This window comes from Equus quagga, chromosome 21 (genome assembly GCF_021613505.1).
Source record: "Equus quagga isolate Etosha38 chromosome 21, UCLA_HA_Equagga_1.0, whole genome shotgun sequence".
In the NCBI taxonomy this organism is placed as follows: Eukaryota; Metazoa; Chordata; class Mammalia; order Perissodactyla; family Equidae; genus Equus; species Equus quagga.
In genome coordinates, this window is record NC_060287.1 from 36,417,774 (window position 1) to 36,440,017 (window position 22,244).

General features: G+C 53.0%; 1 protein-coding gene across 1 annotated transcript in view; it reads left to right on the forward strand.

Moving 5' to 3' along the window:
* The first annotated feature begins 222 nt into the window (after positions 1-222).
* The window catches only part of LOC124231392 (interferon-induced GTP-binding protein Mx2-like), a 35,285-nt gene continuing 13,263 nt past the window's right edge, over positions 223-22,244 (forward strand). Inside the window, exons 1-6 of the mRNA XM_046648178.1 lie at positions 223-248; positions 10,584-10,965; positions 11,514-11,706; positions 13,354-13,491; positions 17,129-17,283; positions 21,158-21,296. Of these exons, the coding sequence (XP_046504134.1) occupies positions 10,729-10,965; positions 11,514-11,706; positions 13,354-13,491; positions 17,129-17,283; positions 21,158-21,296 (862 nt within the window). The 5' untranslated portion in view covers positions 223-248; positions 10,584-10,728. The remainder of the gene's footprint in view (positions 249-10,583; positions 10,966-11,513; positions 11,707-13,353; positions 13,492-17,128; positions 17,284-21,157; positions 21,297-22,244) is intronic.

Genomic DNA, 22,244 nt, shown 5'->3' on the forward strand with positions numbered 1-22,244 from the left:
CAGCCCCCTTGTGTGTTCACATGCCCCAGGGAGCCTCGGAAGCAGGTCTAGCCTGAGGACCACTGCGTGAGTCACTGGGGATCATGTTGCCTCTTTAGTTTCATTTCTGTGGTCTGGCCATTAGTTTCATTTCTCTGGCAGTTGGCAAGGGAGAACAGTGCATGAGGGGGTGGTTCATACACCACATAAAAGGAGGGCAGAGGAAGGGAGAGAGTGAGTTGCCTGGTCTCTGCTCTGGAGGTGCGCAGGTAAGAGCTGGGCTGGTGCGGGGATGTGTTCATGCAGTAGAAGTCCCTTTTAACAGGAGCCATAAAGACAAGGTTCTGCACCTGCCCCTCTGAGACTCAGAAATGCCTGTTGCTGCTGGCCCCCAGCCAGCCCTGCATGCAGAGGGTAGATTCTAGAAGATAAGTGGCTAGTCTGGGAGCACAGGGTGGCCCCCTCTTCCCAAATCTGGCCAAAAGCCTTGTAGCCACAAAGGGGGGTGGCTTTTGGGACACCTTTGCTCAGTGTCCATGGAATGCACACAGCTGGGGGTGGGGTGGGAGCTTTGTGCCCCTATGATATTGTGATAAGAAATATATTGGCTGCAGTCACCACACTGGACATTGCATCCCCAGAGTTAATGACTCTATTGCATATTTGAAAGTTGCTAAGAGAGTAGATCTTAAAAGTCCTCATCATAAGAAAAAAAATGTTGCAACTGTGTGTGGGGCCAGATGTTAACTAGACATATTGTGGTGATCATTTAGCCATATACACAATATTGAAAAAAAAAAAGAAAGATATTATTTGGTTTTCATCCTCTTTCCTGGCACAGAGCTCCTAAAACCCTTGGAAATTCCTAAGTGAAGAGAGCACTGTCTTTTGTTATGTTAATGAGGTGACTTTTGGAAAGCAGATAAACATAGGGTCTGATTGCCAGGAGAAACAACCCTGTGATTGGAGGGTTGGAACCTTCAGTCCCACCCCTGACTCTGGGGAGGGGAGAGGGGCTGGAGGTTGAATAAATCTCCAGTGGCCAATGATTTAATCAATCATGCCTATGTAATGAGCCGCCATAAAAACCCACAAGGACGGGCTTAGGAGAGATCCCAGGGTGGTGACCATGGGGAGGTGTGGGGAGAGCGGTGTGCCTGGAGAGGACGTGGAAGCCCCACGCTTTTCCCCACCCCTTGCCCTATGCATCTCTTCCATCTGGCTGTTCCTGAGCTATATTCTTTTATAATAAGCCCGAAATTTAGTAAGTAAAATGTTCTCTGAGTTCTGTGAGCTGCTTTAGCAAATTATTCAAACTCAAGGAGGGGGTTGTGGGGGCCTCCAATCTATAACCAGTTGGTCAAAAGCACAGGTGACAACCTGAACTTGCAATTGGCGTCCGAAGTGGGCAGGATAGGGAGTGGGGGGGGTGGAGCAGTCTTGTGGGACTGAGTCCTTCCCCTGTGGAATCTGATGCTATCTCTGGTAGATAGTGTCAGAATTGAGTTAATTGATTGGTGGTGTGGAACACACATACACACACACACACATACACACTGGAATTGGTGTCAGAATTGGAGCCCCAAAGCCTGGGCTCAGGGCTTCAGAAGCCCCCTTGCTTGTGCTATTGGTGGCACAGGCCACCCTCAGTGGTGCTAGAAAAGTGGCTCTGCTGAGCGAGAGGGCACCTGATTGCTAGCATTTGTTTCTTCCCTGGTGTAACATATAGAGTTAAATTATTATGCCTTCAGTTTTTTACTTAGAGAGAGTCATTGATGCCACGTCTTCCCAGCAAAGAGAGGCATTTAGGGGAACCAATTGGGTACAAACCACAGGGCATTAACTTGCTGGGGCTGCTGTAAGAACGCACAGCAAACTTGGTGCCTTAAACAGCAGAATTGGATTCTCTTGCGGCTCTGGAGGCTGGGAGTCGATCAAGCTGTCAGCAGGTTTCGGTTCCTCCTGAGACTCTGTAGAACCCTTCCTTGCCTCTTCCAGATTCTGGTTGTTGCCAGCAATCCTTGGCGTTATTGGGGGAAACTATCTCAGGATGCTGGGGTGGCCTCTCCAGGTCACACCGCCAGCAGGAAGAAGAAATCCAGGCCACACAGTCACCCATGACATGTGACCAATTCTGGCAGATTTTGCAAGATAATCAGACTTGTAGCTCTTCCGCTGTGTTTCACATAGAACCACACAGTCAAGCCGAGGCAAGAGTGAGGCTTTAGACGTGCATCCTTGAATAGTAACACCTTCTTCCTCTTTCCTGGATGAAATCTCAGTAAGCCAGATTTTTGTTGTTGTATTCTGCTTTTAGGAGAAAGTAGTTTCCTAATTAGTATGAAGGAAGACAAAATATGCCCACAGGGCTGTCTGAGAGGTCATCCAGATTCAGCACAAGGTGCCAGGTCAAAGGGAGAGAAGTTTCCTAGTTAACTGCAGTGTTCTCGGTTCTGCGGGCATGAGCCTGTGTGGCTGTGGAACTTGGCAGAAGCCTGGGCCACAGCAGGTCCAGGATGCCAGGCCCCGGGCCAGGCGATGGACCCAGGGCACTGAAGTTCAGGCCACTCAGACCTACTGAGACTCCTCTGGGGCTTAATGAAGCATGTGGGAAGCGCAAAACACAAAAGAAGCAAAAACAGTCCAAAGCAAGAGACCCAGCATGGAGGGGCTGGTCTTCAAGACTGCCTGTCTGAAGTCTAGCCATCATTGATGGTGGCACTCCAAGGTGCAGTTTCCAGATCTGAATAGCTTTACTGTGTCCTCCTTATCAAGGTAATATCTTGTTCACTGGAATCCCCTGTCTGTTGCCTCCTAGCTATGGGATGGTATCCTAGTTACTTAACAGGTCTGAACTCCACTTCCCATGTTGTGTAACAATAGGGATAATGTAAATGAGATTCTAGAGCACATATCACTGTAGGGGGCACATGAAGAGCGTAAAGAGAGACGGGCGTGGCCACCAAGCCCCTGGGAGTTCCTCCTGACCCTCCTCCTGGCCTCTCTCCCCTGCCCAGTCCCTCTGTCCATCTGTCCATCTGTCTGTCCCATCACCCTACTCCCCTGCTCCTTCCTGGCCTCTTGGCACACACATGCCCTCACACCACTTCCCTCTGCGTTCACTCTCACAGCAGAGATTCCCAAACTTCCCCTGTTCAGGTGCCTTGAGCATCTCAGTAATTCGTTCATGGTGTCCCTGACCAAAAAGAATACCTAATAGCTCTATTGATTAATTAGTTAGTTCCAAACAACTTAATAATAGTAGATTGTGTGGTGTCCAACAGATGTCTCTGCATAACCCTGGGAAATCTGAAATACCCCATAGTACTCCCATGTGTCTGCTAAGGTTCCCCAGGGCACCTTGGCACCCAGTTTGGGAAACATAGCATTACCGTCTTGGTTAATTCCCTTTTTTCAACTGCACACCACTCAAGGGCTTATCTGGGACGTAGGTAATCTCATCACAATTTGGGGGTGCCTTCAACAGAGGGGGTGTTGTCCCTGTGGACCCGGCTGTAAGGCTGTCCATGTTGAGATGCAGTCGCTTTCTCATCTCCCACTCTCCCAGCTGCTCTAGAACTGGGCAGACCATGGACAGAAACATGGGGAGAGTCAAGTTTTAGGGGAGGCAGGGAGACTGAGCTCAGGCTGCACTCCCGAGCTTGTGGAGTCTGTGGCCAGGCAGGCAGAGAGCTCTAGGTTTCATGACTTATACTCGGTCCAACCACACCCCCAACTCTGTCCTCCTGCTGGACGGAGATCAGCACAGCGTCCAGGCAAAGACGTTTCCTTGTAGGTGATCAAAGACCCACGTAGGGATGCCCAGGGATGGTGCAAAACAGTTCTCTCCTGTTCCCTTCAGCTTTCCCTCGGTCCAGACTCGACTCCGCCTCATTCAGCATCAGGGAGCCCTCCTCCCTTATCTCTCTCCTCCTGTCCTCTGCCATGGTCCTTTCTGCTCTTCCATCCCTTTGCCCACCTTTGAGGCCACTTCTTCCTCTGGGTTGCTGGCTCGGGCTCCTGTAAGTGGATTCCAGCCCATTGCCCCTGCATGGATCTAGATTGGAAGTGGGGGCAGGCAGGGTCCCTCTCGGATGCTGTGGGTCCTGCCCAGTGAGAGGGAAGGTAGGAAAGAAACCCCCTCTCTGGGGCGGCCTCAGTGATCCTTGTGTCAGACCAGCCATCTCTCTCCTCCCTGCTATGCTGTGCTGCTGCGCTCTGAGTCTCTTCTCTTTCTCCATCTTGTCAAAGACAATTCCATGCTCCCAACTTGATAGGATCCTGCCGCCGCATCCTGCCACACAAGAAACCCAGATGTCAGTATTTCTCACACTGCCTCTCCCGGGCCTCTCTGTCTCTTCCTTCAGCTGCAACCTCTCCCCTGCCTTGGACCCCCCAGCTCCCCCCACCACCGCCAGCAAAGGCAGAGAATGTAGCGATTCCCAAAGACTGTCTTTTGCATGCCCTGCTCCATGTTGTTTTAAAAGTACCGCAATAAAACCATAAAACCAGGTAAGGCTTTGGGGACCGGAGCCGAGGATCACGACAGCAGCCTGCAAGAGCTGAGGGCAGTTTTGACAGCCGGAAATTTGTCTCTGAGCCTCCTCCCCATGAAGGCCAAGGTACGGGGGAGGGATTGTCTCCTCAGCTCTTTAACAAAAGAGATTAATTCCCCAGGAGAGCAAAGTCCTCATGCTGGGCCCTCTGTAAAGTAATTTGGTGTATGTTTGTATAAAGGAGGTTAATATAATCTTAATCTAATTTCCTTGTATTAAGGCAATAAGTCGACATGTTCTGGAGGCCAATTTTACTTAAATAAGCAGAGATCTTTTACGTGGGATCACAGTCACTCTTGACAACTTGCTGAAGGGTGGGCGTGACGTGAAGCGGCTGTTTCGTCAAACGGATGATTCTGTGGGGGGCAGCATGCGGTGGTGACGTGGTGATGTACAAAACCATCCAGTGCTGGACATGGCAAAGGCTGAACTTCAGAGACTCCAGAGAAATGAAGAAAATCTGGGAAATGCAAACCGGCCCTGAATGACCATGATTTCTTTTGGGCCCCCATCAGAGGGAGGGGCTTTCTGAGAGCTTTCCATCCACCCCCACCCCCACCCCGCCCCCCAACCCAGGGATGAAAATGCTTAGGGCCCCGGGGCACTTCTGATGTGGGCCTGACAGTGCTTCCTGTGCGGGGAATGCCTGCTCCACCCGGGGAAGAAGAGCCGTTCCTGTACAACGTCAAACACCAGGACGGACGAGCAGGCTGCCTGTGAGATTGGACTTTGGTGTAATTCACTCTCGAGCTGCTGCTAAATAATCTTGAGGTTGCCTTTCATCTATAAATGGGAACTCAGGTGCTGGCTTAGGATCTGAGCAATGTGGAATCCAAAACAAACAGAAAAAGATCAGGTTAAAGGAGGAGATAGAGGAAGAATGGCCTAGAAGTAACTAGGATGGTGTAACGTGCAAGGAAACCAAGTCGTGGGAAAGCAGCTACTCTTGGGCGGGTAAACGATAGTTAAGTTAGCTGCTTCTGCCACGGCCTGTAAGCGGAAGGGGAGGGCCTAGCCCTGGATTAGGGGATAGCCTGAGAGGGGGACAGATTGCCCCGTGGACAGCTCTGGGAGTTGGCACGCCTAAGTCAGTGTGTTGCGTACACGCCCAGAGAAGGCTGGGCAGAGTGAAGGATGCCAGAGCAGAGCCTGGCTGGGAGGCCTCCTGGAGGAGAAGGCGTCTCCACTTCGGCTCCCCACGAGCAGTGCCCTTTTGAAGAATGTGGGGTCAGTCATTGTTTCTGGTCCAAGTCGCCAGGCCGGGTGGCCAGGTCAGCATTCAGTTGAGAGACCACAGTGGTTTGGATCGAGGTGGCAGCAGTGGGAGACAGCTGGATTCTGAGTATTCGGACGGTCGAGTCGACAAATTGCTAAAGGCAGGCGGTGGGCTGAGCACAGAGAGGAGGCTGCGGGGGGGATGAGGAGGATGGGAAGACATTTTGGTGGAACCGCTAGAAGGCTGGAGCCGGCCTTCACTGAGATGGAAGGACTGGGCGGGGGTAGGGGAGCACCATACTAGTTCTGTTTCCAAGGAGGGACCCAGGGATACCTAAATCCTGCCCTAGAACAGCAGCCTCCCCGGTCACCACGGGAAATGAACCCATCCTTTTGTTCGGTTGCTCCTGCATCCGATATGGAGTGAGTGCCTGCTGCGTGTCCCTGTCTGGGGCCATCAGGGAAGCTGGGACTCCACTGTGCAGAAGACACAGAGTGCCTGCTCTCGTCAGGTGACAGGTGATCGTCCACAGAGAGAGAGTGACTTTGCAGATGCACAGGCAGAGGTGAGGGGGCTCCTTCCCCACCGATGGCCTTTCGCAGGCCTTCCACCGGGGCTCCCCCTCCAAGTAAGGTCCCAGGTCGCAGGGCTGGCCGCTCGGAAGAGCGAAAGTAGAAGGCCTTCCCTGCCTCCGTATAGCCCGAACCCAAGTGTCGGGTCTGGCCCCAGCACTGCGGGAAGAGGCCAGGGCACACCCCCAGCAGGACGAGGCGGAGAGGGTCAGAGAGAGGTCAGGAGCTCCACCCCCAGAAGGGGGCTGCCTTTGGGCTTGGCTTTCTGAGCCCCCCAGGAGGAAGGGGACCTCAAGACAGACAAAAATCCTGGCACCAATTCTCCAGTCCTACCTGGCTTCTCTGGACTCTAAAATGAAAAAAGAAAAGAAAGCGAGAGGAACAGCCTCCTCCAGGCAGCCCTCGGGGAGTGCCTTGCAGAACCTCGCAAGAGAGAGCCGGGAGAGCCCCCTGTCCACCAGCCCCGAGCCCCCGGGCCTCCCCTCAGCTCTCCCTTCCCTGGGCTCTGGTGGTGGGAAAGGAGGTGGCATGGCGAGAAGCAGAGCGTGATGGTGCTGGCACCAGCTTCCACTCTTGCAGCCACGTGGTGCCTGGCACAGGGCTAAACCTTCAATAAACAAACGCCTTTAACCCACAACGTCCTCATGGGGTGTCAGGATCCCCATTCTCTAGATGTAGGAAATTACACCCAGGGAGATTCCAGCACATACCCGAGGTCACACACAGCTGGCCTGGCCTCAGACGCCCCCTTGCTGAAGATATCAGAACTAACCCTGGTTTCTATTTGCTTATCCTGAAATCAGATCACAGAGTTTATCTTAAAGAGATAGTGCAACCACTCATCTCTGATTCTCTTGGCCTTAGCTTAGTGGTACCCCCCATCAAAAATAGAGCCTGAGGGGCCGGCCCAGTGGTGTAGCTGTTAAGTTTGCGTGGGTTCGCATCCCCGGCAGCCCTTTTCACAGCTTATCAAGCCACGCTGTGGCAGCATCCCCACATAGAAAATAGAGGAAGGTGGGCACAGATGTTAGCTCAGCCAGTCTTCCTCAAAAAAAAAAAAAAAAAAATAGAGCCTAAGACAGGAGTATGTGCATAGACTTTTCGGGAAGGGATGCCAGGGGGGTGGAGTGGGGTCTGGACAGGTGACCCAGAGATGGAAGGTGTGAGCCGCTGACCCCATGAGGGCAACTAGGTTCCATCCCGTGTGGGCCTTCTAAGGAGACGTGTAGGATCTTGCACATCTGAGAGGTGGGCGAAGAGAGCAGTGTCACGGCCTCCATGGGTCAGAGGTTGCCCCAGGGGGTTAACCTGCCTCTTTCCAGTTCAGGCACGCTTGGGAGCCAGGTGGGTGCAGGCAGGCCCCACCGCAGCTTCAGAGAAGCCCCAAGGTGAGCCCGAGGGGTGTGGGGCGGCCACGGGGGGCAGGTTGTGGGACACCCCCTCTCCTGTCTTCCCTGTCTGCTCCTTTCTCGCCTGGGGCTGGGCGCCATCCTCCAGCTCCCAGCCCTGCATGGCTTTGAACTCCACCACCCACACCAGGGACCCAGGCGAGCTCCTGACTTTCCTGAACTTCCACCTCTTTGGCTGGGGATACAAGGACCTAAGGAGCAGAGGGTGGTGGTGACAAATTCAGTGTGTTAGCGTGTCAAGTGTTCAGAACAGTGCTGGGCACAGAGGAGAACTCTGGTCTCGAGGGAGTGCTGAGTCCTGGGGCGTGGCTGTTGGTCCCATACCTGCACGACTCTGGCTGTGTGTGACCTGGCCTCCCGCCCTCGCCCCTTATCCACAGCCGGCCAGGTCCTTTATTGCACCTGGTCTCCTTACCTGCATGGATGTCCATCGCGTCACTCCCCAGCTCACAGCCTTCCCACCAAAGAACCCACAACTCCGATCATTTCCCCTCACTCCCTGCCCACAGTCACACGGTCCTTCTTCCTGTTCCCTGAGCTCATTCTGACCTCAGGACCTTTGCACTTGCAGTTCCTCTGCCAGGAAGGCTCCTTCCTGGGTCCTCAGAGATTAGACCGTCTGCTCATTCCACTTCCTGTTCACAGATGTGCCCACAAGCAGACTTTCCCTGACAGTCCTTCAGGGAAAATAACACCCAAACCGTGACCTCTAACCCACTGCCCGACTTTCTTCCAGATGCTCCAGCCTCACCTGGAGTTATGTTATTGTAGAGTTCTTTGTGGGTTGGCTTATTTGTTTGGGGGTCTCCCTGCTAAAATCTATGTGCCAGGAGCAGGGACTTTATCTGACTTGGTCACCATCTTACCCCCACAGCAGAAAGTGCCCGGCACATAGTAGGTCCTTGTACTAGTTTGCTAGGGCCGCCATAACAAAGTGCCCCAGGCTGGGTGGCTTAGGCCACGGAAGTTTATTTTCTCACCGTCCTGGAGGACAGAAGTCCAAGATCAAGGTCAGCAGGGTTGGTGCCTTCTGAGGCCTCTCTCCTTGGCTCACAGAAGGCTGTCTTCTTGCTGTCGCCCCTCTGTGTGTCTGTGTTCTAATCTCTTCTCATAAGGACCCCAGGCGTGTAGGATGAGGGCCCACGCATATGACCTCGTTTACCTTAATCCCCTCTAGAAAGGTCATATCTCCAAGCAAGGTCACATTCTGAGGTCCTGTGGTTAGGACGTCAACATATGAATTTGGAGTGGACACAATTCAGCCCGTAACATCCTCAACACATATTTGTTGAATGACTGAATGATGGAATGAATGAAACCTCATTTCTTTTTGAGTAGGCCATGGCACACACAAAGTTGTGAATGTGCGTGTCCAGTGTAAAGAAAGGCAAGATGTGTAGAGAGATGCTATAAACACTGAAAGGTAGGTTGGGACTACATTTTTTAGAGATTTTGTCCTGAAAAAAGTTCACAGTGGTTTTTAGAAAAGATAGTGACTCATGAGATCGGGGATAGGGGGGTGGTTAGAAAGAAAGCAGGCCCAGTAGAGAAGGGCACCCATGCACGACGTTGTGAGCAAAGCAGGAAGGGCTGGGCTGAGGGGTTTCGGCTGGACAATGAGCGAAAGTGGACTTCCCAAAGGCCAGCTGATGGGGAAGAGGCAGCCTTGAGACTGCGGTCCTTTCCCACGCTGTCTCCTGGGGCTGCCGTGACAAATTCCCCAAACTGCGGAGCTTAAAACAACAGACTCTTACACCCTCACCACTCCGGAGGCCAGAAGTTCCAGATCAAGGCACCAGCAGAACTGGTTCCTCCTGGAGCCTCTGAGGGAGAACGGGTTCCCGGCCTCTCTCCTCACTCCAGACGCTCCCAGCAGCCTTTGGTGCTCTTCAGCGCGGGGCAGCATCCTTCCAGTCCTGGCCTCTGTTCCCACATGGCCCTCTCTCCTGTGAGTCTGAGCACCTCAAATCTCCCTCTGCTGTCTCTCATGCATTCAGGGCCCACTCTCATCTCCAGATCCTCACCTTAATGACATCTGCAAATGCCCTTTTTCCAAAGAAGGTCTCATTCACAATTCCAGGTGGACATGAATTTGAGGGGCGGGGTGGGGGGGAGGGGAAACCGTTCAACCTCCTGCATCCACTGTGTTCCTGGAGGGGAGGGGCCGTGTAAGTCAGAGTAGGCAGAGGTTCCTGCCCAGTGTCGCCTGGCTTGGGTCTCTGAGTGCTGACTGAGGCCGGTAACTGGACTTCCGGCACTTCAGCTTCCTGACCTGGAAGATGCAGATAAGGAGCTGACACGCAGGGCTGCTGTGAAGATACAGTGAGCCTCTGAGAGCAGCGCTGGGCGAGGCCAGTACTCCCCATGCCAGAGATTTCTGACAGTGCTGGCTTGATCCATAGAGCCATAGACACCCAAACACCCACTCCTCCTAGACTCCCAGCAGCCCAACCGGGTCTGGGTGAGGAACGGTGACAGCACGGGGTGGGGGCACCGGCTTCCAGAGGGCCTGAGAGATGCCGCTTCTCCTCTCTCCACGCCTAAGGGTCTCCTGTCCCGTCCTGAGCCACAGGTGACATGGAGCCCATCATAAGTGACAGAGGAACATTCACTCTCCTGTGGAAAGGTGGAATCCACTGCCCCTTGTCCCGAAGCCCTGGGGACCCATAGAGACCCCACTTGTTCTCTGCGCCCCTTTGCGCCAACATCCCCTCCTCACACAGGGGGCCTGTGTCTGTGGGGGAGGCAGGGGTGGTACTGCGGTTGGGTGAGCCGAGGCTGGCAGATGTGCGGCCTAGGGGAGGACCATCTGGTGACGTTTGGGCCACTCTCCCACCTTGTGTCTTTGCAGGGCTTGTGAAGAAGATTGGAGGTCCTGAAGCACAGGAACTCGCCCACCAGCTCTGGCTGGGCGACAGCTAATACCCAAGGCCCACCGGTTTGGGCGGCACAAGAAGAAGAATTCATTGTCTTCCCAGCACCATCCAAAAAAAGAAATGAGTTTCTCCCAGCAACGGCCACCGCCCCCTGGTGGAGCAGCAGGAAAAATGACGATTCCCCCAAACGGGCAGGTGGGAGAGAAGTTCTCGATGCAGATCCCCAAGGATTTCAACTTTCTGGCATTGAACACTCCGCTGCCAGAAGAAGAAACGGGCCAACAGAGGACAAAGGAAAGTCAGGAGGGCCAACGTTCAGGACAGGCGCATTCCAGCCGCCAGCCAAAGGAAGGACAGGTGAGTGGCTGTGGATGAGCCCACCCGCTCCAACAGCACAGCTGGTGGCCCCCAGCTCTCCTGGGCATGCCAACAAGCACCAGGGACATAGTCTCTGGGATAGCAATGCCCTTCCTCAGCATGAGTCTGGGGGCTTCTGTTCCATGTACCGGAGTCTCCTTCCCCGGAGATTTTCCTTGGGCTACTCCTACTGCTGTCACCACTGCCAACCCCCCCACCTCCCTCCTACCTCAGCTCAGCAGCCCCAGTGCCCAGCTCCTCCCTCCTTCCAGCTGGGAGCTCCCACCTCTTGGTACCTTCTCTCTGCTCAGCCAGGAATCTCCCCCAACCCAGCCCCAGATATCTGCCACGTCAGCAGAAGTTAAGCCTCAATAGGAACAGGTCACAGGGACCTCCCCGAGGCACAACTGAGTCCTCCTGCAACCCAGATCCTCCTCCCAGCCCTCCCATATGCAACCAACATCAGTAGATGCACAGATTCTGCCTCCCCACGGCGGTGGGAGCCCTATCAGTTGCCAAGGCTGTGAATTCTCTTCTGCCTCCTCCAGGGGCTCGAGAACAACCTGTACAACCAGTACGAGGAGAAGGTGCGCCCGTGCATCGACCTCATCGACTCCCTGCGGGCCCTGGGTGTGGAGCAGGACATAGCCCTGCCCGCTATCGCCGTCATCGGGGACCAGAGCTCGGGCAAGAGCTCTGTGCTGGAGGCTCTTTCCGGGGTCGCCCTTCCCAGAGGCAGCGGTAAGCACGGATGGACCAGCATTACCTGCAGGGAGTAGCCAGCCACCTGTGAGCCACAGAGCATCCCTGAGGTACCAGTGGTTTCAGAGACAGACTGCTGGAAGGCCCGCAGGAGGACAGCTCCTCCAGGCCCTGACGGCTAAGGTCTAGAGGGCACTTCCTGGGCTGGCCACCCTGGATGTGCTGTGCAGTCCCCTCTCACACGGCCGTAGCCACCGCTTGGCCTGTATCAGTCAAGATCTGGGGACCTTGTGGGTTCTTCTAGTGGTCTCTGTGAGAGTGCAGAAGCATTTCTTCTTTGATCGTGTTAAATTTATAAGTTTCAGGTGACATATGTAGTCTTTTCGAATAATTTTCTCAATGCTTTGAAAAGCTGTTAGCCAGGATCACGGCATGATAAGACACTTTTTCCTGTAATTGTGTGTGCAGAGTCAAGATGCTGTGGTACATGTATGACTTAATAAGATAATTATAGAGGAAGAAAAGAAGGAAAGAGGTGGTATCCCCAAAGTGGGTAGAGGGAGGCCCCGTCCTGATTCCCTCTCTTGCTCCCACCTCCTGCCAGCGCTGCCCACCAGCCAAACCCAACCAGAGCCTAAGGGCCAGGAGGCACAGACACTGTCCTGCCAGGGCTGCCTCTGGGGCAGAGAGGAGGGTGTGGGAAGCTGGAGCTCTGCCCAGATCCTCCAAGGCCCCCAACAAGAGCCGCCACACTAGGCGCCCAGCCCGTGTTCCCTCCCGGCCACAGGTAGCCCCATCCTCTGCTCCGGGCTGTCCTCTAAGATCCCATCAGCCTGGGCGCCTGATGCCTGAGAGGGTAAGAGTCTGGGGCAGGCGCTCCTCCTCACTGCTCTGGGTTCGGGATTTTGGGGAGAGGCACAACAGAGCGGAGAGTCTGGATGTGGGATGGCCAGGGGCAAGCATGTGACCCTGGGCAAGTCCTCAGGCTGGACCAGGAGATAACTGCTGGCTCATAGGCAGCGCTCCTTCACAGCCCTGCACAGCAGGAGCCCCAGCCCCAACAGCTCGGGGCTATTCTAGCCTTCTTAGCTCCAGCTGCACCGGGAGCTTCCTACCTTCCTGCTGGGCAGCAGACACCTTTAGGATTTCTGTGGACCCCCACCTTTGGAACGTCCAGCATCTCCCCCAGGCTCCTGCCACCTCCTCCCTGCACCCTCCACCCTCGAGTTCGGGGGGAGCCTTGGGAGGGGCTCATGGCCCTTGGGCAGACCTCACTGCTCCACATCTCTGTCTGCTCCCGTCCCCCGGCTGCCACCTGGACAAAGACAAGTCCCGCCCATGCCCAGGGTGCTGGCCCAGCTCTGAGGTGCGCGGGAGCCTCGACTTCTGCTTGCATGCCTTACCGGGCAGCGAGGCAGCGACTGTGGCCACAGTCAGCCTGGAGGTGCTCGATGACCCCCGAGCGGGGCGCTGGCACCAGCTGCAACTGCTTGCAGTCCCCGAGCCCACGCTCCTTTGCACCTGCCCAGTCCAGGCCCCCTTCAGGTACCAGCGGGCCCTTGAGGGTCAGAAATTTCAGACGAGGCCTCTGGGGACCCTAGGGCAGCTCCTTGGCGGGTAAGAGTGAAGGACACCTGTGAATCTTCTTTTTAAAGCAAACTTAGGGTGTTTGGGAATCTCTCTCAGGAATCGTAACCAGGTGTCCGCTGGTGCTGAAACTGAAGAAGCAGCTGCAGGAGTGCACGTGGAGGGGCAGGATCAGTTACAGGAACATGGAGGTCCAGCTGCAGGAGCCCTCCCAGGTGGAGAAGGAGATCTGCAAAGGTAGGACCCACGCGGGCTCCACAGGTGCCTCTCCCTGGCTGCTCCCTCACCGTCCCGGCTCCGGCTGCTCCTCCTCCTGATCAGTGGGGATTCTTCAGCTCCCCCAGGGAGCACACTCTCTTCCTGCCAGGCTTTGCCACATGCTGGCCCCCCTGCCGCCCACACTGCCCCCTCCTTTCACCTGCCTAATTCCTACTCTGACTTCGGGTCTCAGTTTACCTGTCCCTCCTCAGGAAGTGTCCCCCGCAGGACCCCCCAGCCCTAGCCCCCAGCCCAGATCTCCTGGTCACCACTGTCCTGAGACACAATGATGGCTGGCCGCCTTGTGGCCCCGTTCCCATGCAGCATCCCCCAAACACCGACCCCACCCACCCATCATTCCTGGAAGCACAGCCAACACTCAGCCTTTGAAGAAAGTTTACCAATGCGTGAGATTAGCATCAGGTAAGGATAGAAGGATAAAGAGGCCGAATTCCTCCTGGAGTCCACTTCCGTAGCCCCTCAGAGGAGCTCCTGGAGGTCACCCCCTCTACAGCCCTGCACGCCCACATCCCTGAGCCTGCCCAGCCCTCCCTGTGCAGGTTCTCCCCTTTCCTGCTCCCCTGCTGGTCTCAGCCAGGCAGGCAAAAGATAGCCCTGACCCTAAGAGGAGTCTCTGCAGCGACAACCTCAGTTCCAGGGAGCCAGGCTTTGCACATCATTAAATAGCAAACTCCGCATCTGAAGGGGAGGCCTTTCCGTGACTTCCCGGGCTCAGCGCCCCAAGAACCCAGTGTCTCCAGGCCTCAGATAGCTCACTGAGGGGATCCCTTCCAGAATGGAGGAGTCCTGCCCCCAGTCTGGCATTTACCCCTGAATACAGAAGCTGCTCGAGGCCCCCAGTTGGCAAGTTTTAGCTTCAACGTACAAAAACTCTGCACCCCAGCTGTGCCCACCACGGCTGTCCCGGGGCTGCCATGGTGCCGAGCACACCCTGCAGCATTCATTGATGTCTGTCCTGACTCTCTGTGGGCAGGACCAGGAGGGCTGTGTGCTCTCGGAGCCTCTAGCAGAGCTCCAGCACACCGTGGGTGCATGCGTTGCAAATGTTCTGTGTAAGGATGGATGATGAGCAGGCCGTGGCTAAGGCGTCTTTAGAACAGCATCTCAGAACTTCCGTCCCCTGCTGGTAGGAGTGTAAATTGGTGCAACCACTTTGGAAAACTGGCGATATCCACTAAAGCTGGAGGTGGGCACACCCTATGATGCTCCAATGCTCCACTCCTGAGTATGCACCCAGCCACAATGTGCACCAAAAGACAGGTTCTAGAATGTTCCTTGCAACACTCTTGTGCTAGCAACACCCTGGGAACTACCCCAATGTCCGTCCACAGTAGACTGGATCAGGCAATGCCGCATGGCCACAGGGTAGAATAAGACACAGATATGAGGACGAACAGCCCTCAGCTACAAGCACCAACAAGGGTGACTCTTACAAACGTAAGGTTGAGTGAAAGGGGCTAGACATAAGGGAGTCCATGTTTTACAATTCCACTTGTAATTAGGTGGGACGACATGAAATTGCTGTTCTTATGGGTCAAAAGTGGTCACGCAGCAGCAAATTCATTTGTCTCGACCAAGTCTAAAGTATAAAGATGACAAAAGGAATGAATGCTATTGGCGGTCAGGATTGTGGTCACTCTTGATGAGGGCTAGTGACCGCAGGGAGTATCTGGGCCTCTAGGGGCCGGCTGTGTTCTGTTTCTTGATCCCGGTGTTGGTTACACCTGTGTGTGCAGCCTGTGAAACTCACCAAGCCACACACTTAGGACAGTGGGTACTTTTCTGTACATATGTTACGCTTCAACAAAAAACTACAAAAATCATGTCTTAAATAGTGATTATGAAACGATAATTAAAACAGGAAAAGCTTAGAAGGAGTAACCCTGGTTTTCAACATGCCCCTGTTCTAGCGCTAAAGGATTAGGCAATTAACTGGAAGTGTTGCTTAAGCTGCCTCCCTGTTTTCCGATTCAGAGTTGTCCCCAAATGTAGGTGGAATGCGTAACTGCCCACAGATTTCATTGCTGGCGTCCCAGAATGACACCAGCATTTCTCTTCTCATCTGACCCAGGTCCAGCCATCCACTTGTGGGGAGCCCACTCAGTGCCCCTGGGGCAGGCACTTCGTAACTTACAATGTCGGTGTGTTACCAGCTACAGACATAGGTTCTCTACCCACCGCACAAGAGGGGCCAAATAAAAATTGGAATGCCAGGCTTATGGCAAGGAAAAGGTTTTTATTTTGGGAGACATCAGCCAGGAGACGAGAATGAGCCGTCAAATTTGTCTCATCTCTTCTCATCTCCCCAAAAGATCGGAGGCAAGGGGTTTTTTAAAGGTTGCAAGGAACGTGGCTGCATGTAGGGTGGTAGGGGGGCATCAGTGGCCTTGCTGGTTGGAGCTTTCCCACCAGCCTGCATTTGGCCTTGTAAGGCTGCTTACAGAGGAGGATGACAAGGGAATTTGCAGGTGGGTGACCTTTGCTGTCTGTCTCCATGGAGGATAGTGGATGCTGGAGCCAGGAAGCCAGGAAGTAAGCAGGGAATGAGTACTTTGGTTTTAACCCCATATATGCTGGGTTTAATGTAGGAGAACTGACATGACGGCCAATATCAAGTGCACTCCTGTAGGTCACAACCATGCGACCTTCCCAGGGGCCCTTTACCTAAGGCCTTGGAGTCTATCAGAATGGATCCTCTCCCCATCCCAAAGCCATTGTGCCACAGAATTGGTCACAAATAAGTTGTTCGGTCCAGTGAGTTTATTGTGTCCAAGTGTAGGCTTGATGACCCCCAGGCAAGGCTGCTGGAGAAAGAAGGGTCTTCTGGCCCTGATGTTCCAGGATTCACTTTCTGTTCCATGCAACATCCAAAGGCAAATTCTGAGAAGGGAAGGAAGGGGGGAGGTATTGACACAAAGCAAGTAACTGGGGTGGGCTTAGGGAGCGTCATCCTCATGTCTCCAGGCTTCCCTGGAGACATGTCCCCGTCCTCATCTTGTCCTTGGCATGGGTGTCCTACATATCTGATTTTTGCCGTTGGCACCTTCCCCTCACCTAGACACTCCTGGGCTTCAACTCATTTCAAGATGTTAACAGGGGCCCTAGGTCCTGGCTTCCCAGCGTGGTGGTTCCTGGTCTGCAGGAGCGACATCACCTGGGGGTTTGTTGGAATTGCAGAATCTCAGGCCACTCCTCAGAGCTGCTGTTAAGAACAAGTCCCTGCATCCAGCCCACTCCCAAGCTTCCACCTTTTGAAGGGAGGAATATTGAAGAATTGGTGGATATATTTTAAAACTACCACAATTCCCACGGAAAATATTGAAAAGCGTAAAGAAAGAGAACAGGGTGCATCCGCCATCCCACTGAGAACACGTCAGTATATTTTCCTACAGACTTTCCGAGGGTTTACGTACATGCTACCACCGTAGTGGCCTCAGAGATCACTCTGCAGACTTCTGTGAAATGTTTCTTAAGCACCAGGGACTCTCCGAAGCGCCTATACTCTGAAAACAAGCGGTCACCTTTAAGAACAAGTGCTTTTTCTCACATGGGCTGTAATTTGGATTCTGAGTTTCTCCTCTCTTGGTGGTTGTAGCCCAGAACTTTGTAGCTGGGAATGGAGTTGGCATCAGCCACGAGCTCATTAGTCTGGAGATCACTTCCCCTGAGGTTCCGGATCTGACCCTCATCGACCTTCCCGGCATCGCCAGGGTGGCCGTGGGAAATCAGCCCCAGGACATCGGACGTCAGGTGAGCCTGTCTGGAACTTGGGAATGGGCCGACGTTGGGGAGGTCTCTGCCAGCAGCCCAAGGGCTCAGGTGCCTCTCCCCAGCCCTCACTTTGAGTGGTTGGGGAGGAGACCGGCAGGACTGTCCAGGGCAGGGGTCTCCTACTCAGGTTCTGAGAGGGGCCTGGCAGGTCATGGAAACAAGAGAAACTGATTCTGTGGGACAGGAGGTACATGGAACAACTCACGCCCTGCCTGACATTGTCACACGAGAATGTGGGTCCACTGTCACTAGCTGTTGTGATATTCAAAAGAAGCCAGGAATTTGGATTTTTACATCAAATCTGCCAATTTCAGCAATAATTTTTTTAAAAAAAAATTCACACTGTGTAAGTCAATCAGAGCACAGACTGTGATCTCTGGTCCGGGGCAAGAAGGCCAGCACCATGAAGAGGGATGACAGCTGCAGGACAGCAACAACCCAACACTCACCAACAGCCACTGAGCCTGTTGCTCCTTTGACCTTCCCACTTCAGGTTACCTGAGAACACGCTCCTCACTGAGATGCCTGAATGGCACATGATCTCTGGGCTGGGCCATCCCAAGACCAGCCTTGTCAAGCTTTGCCAAGCCAGCTCACATGGAAGCCAAGGAGACAAGGATGGGCTCAGGAGCAGGGGCGCGGTCCAAGGAGCGGAGGGCTAGGATGGAGGAGGAGAAGACAAGACCCTCCTGTCCTACGACTGGGGTCACTTGCCTGCCCCCTTCCCTTTTATAGGGGACACTGCCAGTGTGGGGAGCTCAACCGTAGCCAAACTTGGGGTATGGCAGTGCCAGGAGCCCCCTGGGTGGGGTGTCTGCTGGCTCCACTGTCTTGGGCAGTTAAATTACGCTTTCTTCCTCAACATCCAGAGCGCCATTCTCGGTCTCTCTAGGGGTGGTGTAATTAGCTCATTTCCCTTACTGAGTTCAGCCACTACATCCATACTTCTTACCCTCCTAGGAGGGTCCTGATCCATCCATCGAATTGGCAGGGATGTGAGAAAGATGCACAGATGGGGTCAGAGCAAGCAGCTGCCTCCTGCCACTCCATCCGTCCTCTAATGGTGTCCAGATGATTCCAACAAAACACTTTGATCTCAAACAATTTCATCCAAAACAAATTGGTTGAGATGGCAAAATATCACAGGTGCCTAAAGTACTTGAAAAATGTGCGCACCATGATTCTAAGGCTTTCCTTCGTGTTCCGGGATGCTTAAGCGCTTTGCTTTTCCTCAGTCTTTACTTCTCATTCGCTTTCAGCGCATTAAATATTTTTATTTCCAAATGCAAGTTATCACCCCCTCCTCGAAAAACATCTTCACTGGCTTCAGGGCAAATTCACTCTGGTTCTCCCCCTCCCTTCCTCCCTTGACCACTTTTTCTCTGTCAATTCTTTCCCATTTTCCTGACCTGCAAATGGTATAGTACCTCAAAGATCTCTTCTTTATATCAAAACCCTCCCTTGGTAGCTCATCTAGTCTCGGCGCTTTAAATACCACTCGTAAATCTCTATTTCCAGCCCAAATCTCTCCCCTGAACTCCAGGCTCCCATCTCCAGCTGCTCACTGGCCATTTCCCTCTGGATGTCTAATAGGCATGGTAAACTCAACAGGTCCTAAACCAGCAGCTGATCTTCCCACCCACACCCACCCTCCCACAGTCTCCTCCATCACAGGAAATGGCACCTCCATCCTTGCAGTGGCTCAGGTCACCGTCGCCCCGGTCAGCCTTGCCGCCTCTCTTTCTCTCACACAACACATCCAGTCCGGCTGCAGACCCGACTGACTCTACGTTCAAAGACATCCGGAGTCCAACCACGTTTCCCCCGTCCATCACCAACATGTTAGCCCAAACCACCACCATCTCTTACTGAGTTATCATGTCTGCACTGGCCTCCTACTTGCTTTTCCTGCTTCTGCCCTTCATGCAGCACCCCCATCCCAAGTGCGTTCCCAATACAACTCTCGCGTTTCAAAGAACAGGTTGGTTGCTGTCCTTCCTTGAAGTTCTCCAATGGCTCCCATGTCAATCAGCATAAAACCTCCCAAGGTCCAATGGGACCTGGCCCCACTAGTTCATTGGCCATTTCTCCTATCACTGCGCCCCCATCTCTGGCCCCTCTCCAGCCACAGCTGAGTCCTTGGTGGTCTTGGAACTCTCCAGCGCACCCTGGTCCCTCCATCTTTGCATCTACTCTTCCTTCTTCCTGAAATGTTCTCCCCACCCAGATTTCCACATGGCACATTCTCTTATTTCCTTCAGGGTTCTGCTCAAGTGCCACCCTCTCAGTGGTGCCTTCCCTGATGTCCAATACCCCGTGCCTGGCCCTTCCGATTCCATCTGTCCTCCGTAATGAGTGTTTACTGCTTATATTCCCTCCTGGGGTGTAAACTCCTGCGGGACATTGCCTGTATCTTCATTGCTGACTCTCTAGACCCTAGAATGAGCCTAGTGCCTGGTGGGCTCCCAGTAGCAACTGTTTGCTGCATGATGAGAATGTGTTCTTTGTGAGACTTTGCTCTCCAGGCAGACATTCTGGGGAGCAGCTATCAGTCCCCAAGATCCACAGCAGTTCCCAGTCTGAGTCTATTTTACCCCCAGGGGACATTGGCAACGTCTGAGACATTTTTAGTTGTCACAGCTTGGGAACGGTGGATTGCTACCCGCGTCCAGTGGGTAGAGACCAGAGATGCAGCTAAATATTCTACAGTGCACAGGATGGCCCCCACAACAAAGAGTTATCCACCCGAATTTGTCAATAGTGCTGAGGTGGAGAACCCTGGGTTATATGGTCTGCCACTTGCAGACATCAGCAGGATGGTCACATGGGTGTAGCAGAGGGAAGGAGCACCAAGAAGATAACTTTTAGTTTGAGGACAATTAACATTAATACTCGCTTATAGAGGTTCATTATAACTTTACTCAGTTAAATTTTCCCTTGGCTGAGACCTAATTTGTCCTGCTTATATATGTCATTTTTATTTCATGCCAGTGTCTAATTGTTTATATGGTGCTAGTTTGTACTTACATGATACAAATTTTCTATCTTGCGGTAATGCAGTATTATCTTCTGTGTGCAACTTAAAATAATTAGATGGGATATCAGATGAGCAAAGGTATGTGTGAATTGTGCCAAAATATAAGGAAATATGTCCCAAGGTGTCTGCCTTTCCATGTTTGTTTGTATTGTCCATGAGAAAACATAATACTGAAACTTGGTATTTTAAGGCTCATGTTGCCCACATCTCTCTTTCGCCTACAAATTCTCAGAAATTTTATTGGATTTCTCTAATTTGAATGAGCTAGACCCCTTCCAAGACTAAATTGCAGATAAAGTCATTAATATGAGGAATAAACATGCGTAGAGATAGTATTGGTATCAGATAATTCTGTCGTGAGCAGGCACTGAGCACCTGCCACTTGGGGTGTTGCGCTGGACTCCTCATGGGGATATTGGGACCAGTGTCACGGATCACCACAAAGGCACTTCTGGGCTTCTCGGGCTGATACAACACAAATGCAAATCACTCTCATAGAAGGCGTCAGTTAGAAGCATAGCAGGAGAGATCTAGAGAGGGAGGAGAGGTCCCATCGGGCTACAGGAATCAGAGAGTCTTCAGGAAAGAAGAAATACCGGTGATGGGATTTGTATGATAGGTGGGAAATCCACAGAGAACTCAGTAAGGGCAGCTGGGTGGTCATTCCAGAGGAAGGGACAGGCCAAGCAAAGCCCGGAGGTGTGGAAACAGGCTCACGCTCTGGGAACACATTGGTTTTTCACAGTCACACCTGTGGGGTCGCATTGTTGGATGAGCAGAGATGTATGATTCTCCTGTGTGGTTCTTTGGCATCAGATCAAGACGCTCATCAGGAAGTACATCCAGAGGCAAGAGACGATCAACCTGGTGGTGGTCCCCTGTAATGTGGACATCGCCACCACAGAGGCGCTGAGCATGGCTCAGGAGGTGGACCCCGAGGGAGACAGGACCATAGGTAAGAGGACAGAACCAAGCTTCCAGAAGATGGGAAGGATGGGGGAGACTCCTCTTACATTTAGAAGATCCTGGAACGTAGCATTGTTAGAGACGCCCACATCCTGCATTGGATCCAAGTGCTGTTCACAGCAGAAGCCCCGTGGGCCCAGGGCTCATTCACGCACCGCAAATAAGTCGTCTTCACTCACAGTCAGGGTTAGATACATGGCCAGAATTTGGGGGTTCTGCAGCCTCCTTCCTCTCATCCCTCATTTGCACTCACGAGCCATTCTGGATGGGGGACGAGAACTGCCTTGTTTGCTTTCCCACAATGGTCTAGAGAGGACAAAGGGGCCCATCAGCTCTGCCATCCACAGTTGAAGCTCTTGGGACCCCGTGGTGCATGGAGAAGACCTTCATCAGGCCTCATGAACACACCGCCAGGCTTGCATCGGAGCGTGAATGTCCGCAGAATTCATACACAGGCAGAACCCTTCATGGGGAACCAGGTTCTCCTAACCGTCTTTAAAAAATGTCACCTTGGAAGGCACTGTAGGGGACTTGGTTTAACAGCACAGTCTCTGGATTTGAAGCCATAGTCTACTGCTTACTGGCTACATGTCCTTGGGCAGTGTATTTAACCTCTCCTAGCCTCGATTCCCTCATCTGCAAAGTGGTACCGACAGTCACACCTATTCGCTAGGGCTGCTGGGAGGATTACATGAAGGACGATTGTATGTGATGGTAGTTCCGTGTGTGCACACAGTATCTTCTCGGAAAATGATAGCTGCCATTTTTAAATTTTTAATATTTTTCTTCAATATCACTTCTTCATCAATTAGTCCACCTGCCCATAGAGTTTACCTTCCTGAAAATTTGCAGGTCATTTCCCCTGACAAAATGGATGCTCAGGATATAATTACCTTTTTTTGTTTCTTCCCAAACAAATGCCTGGTTTTCCAGTAAA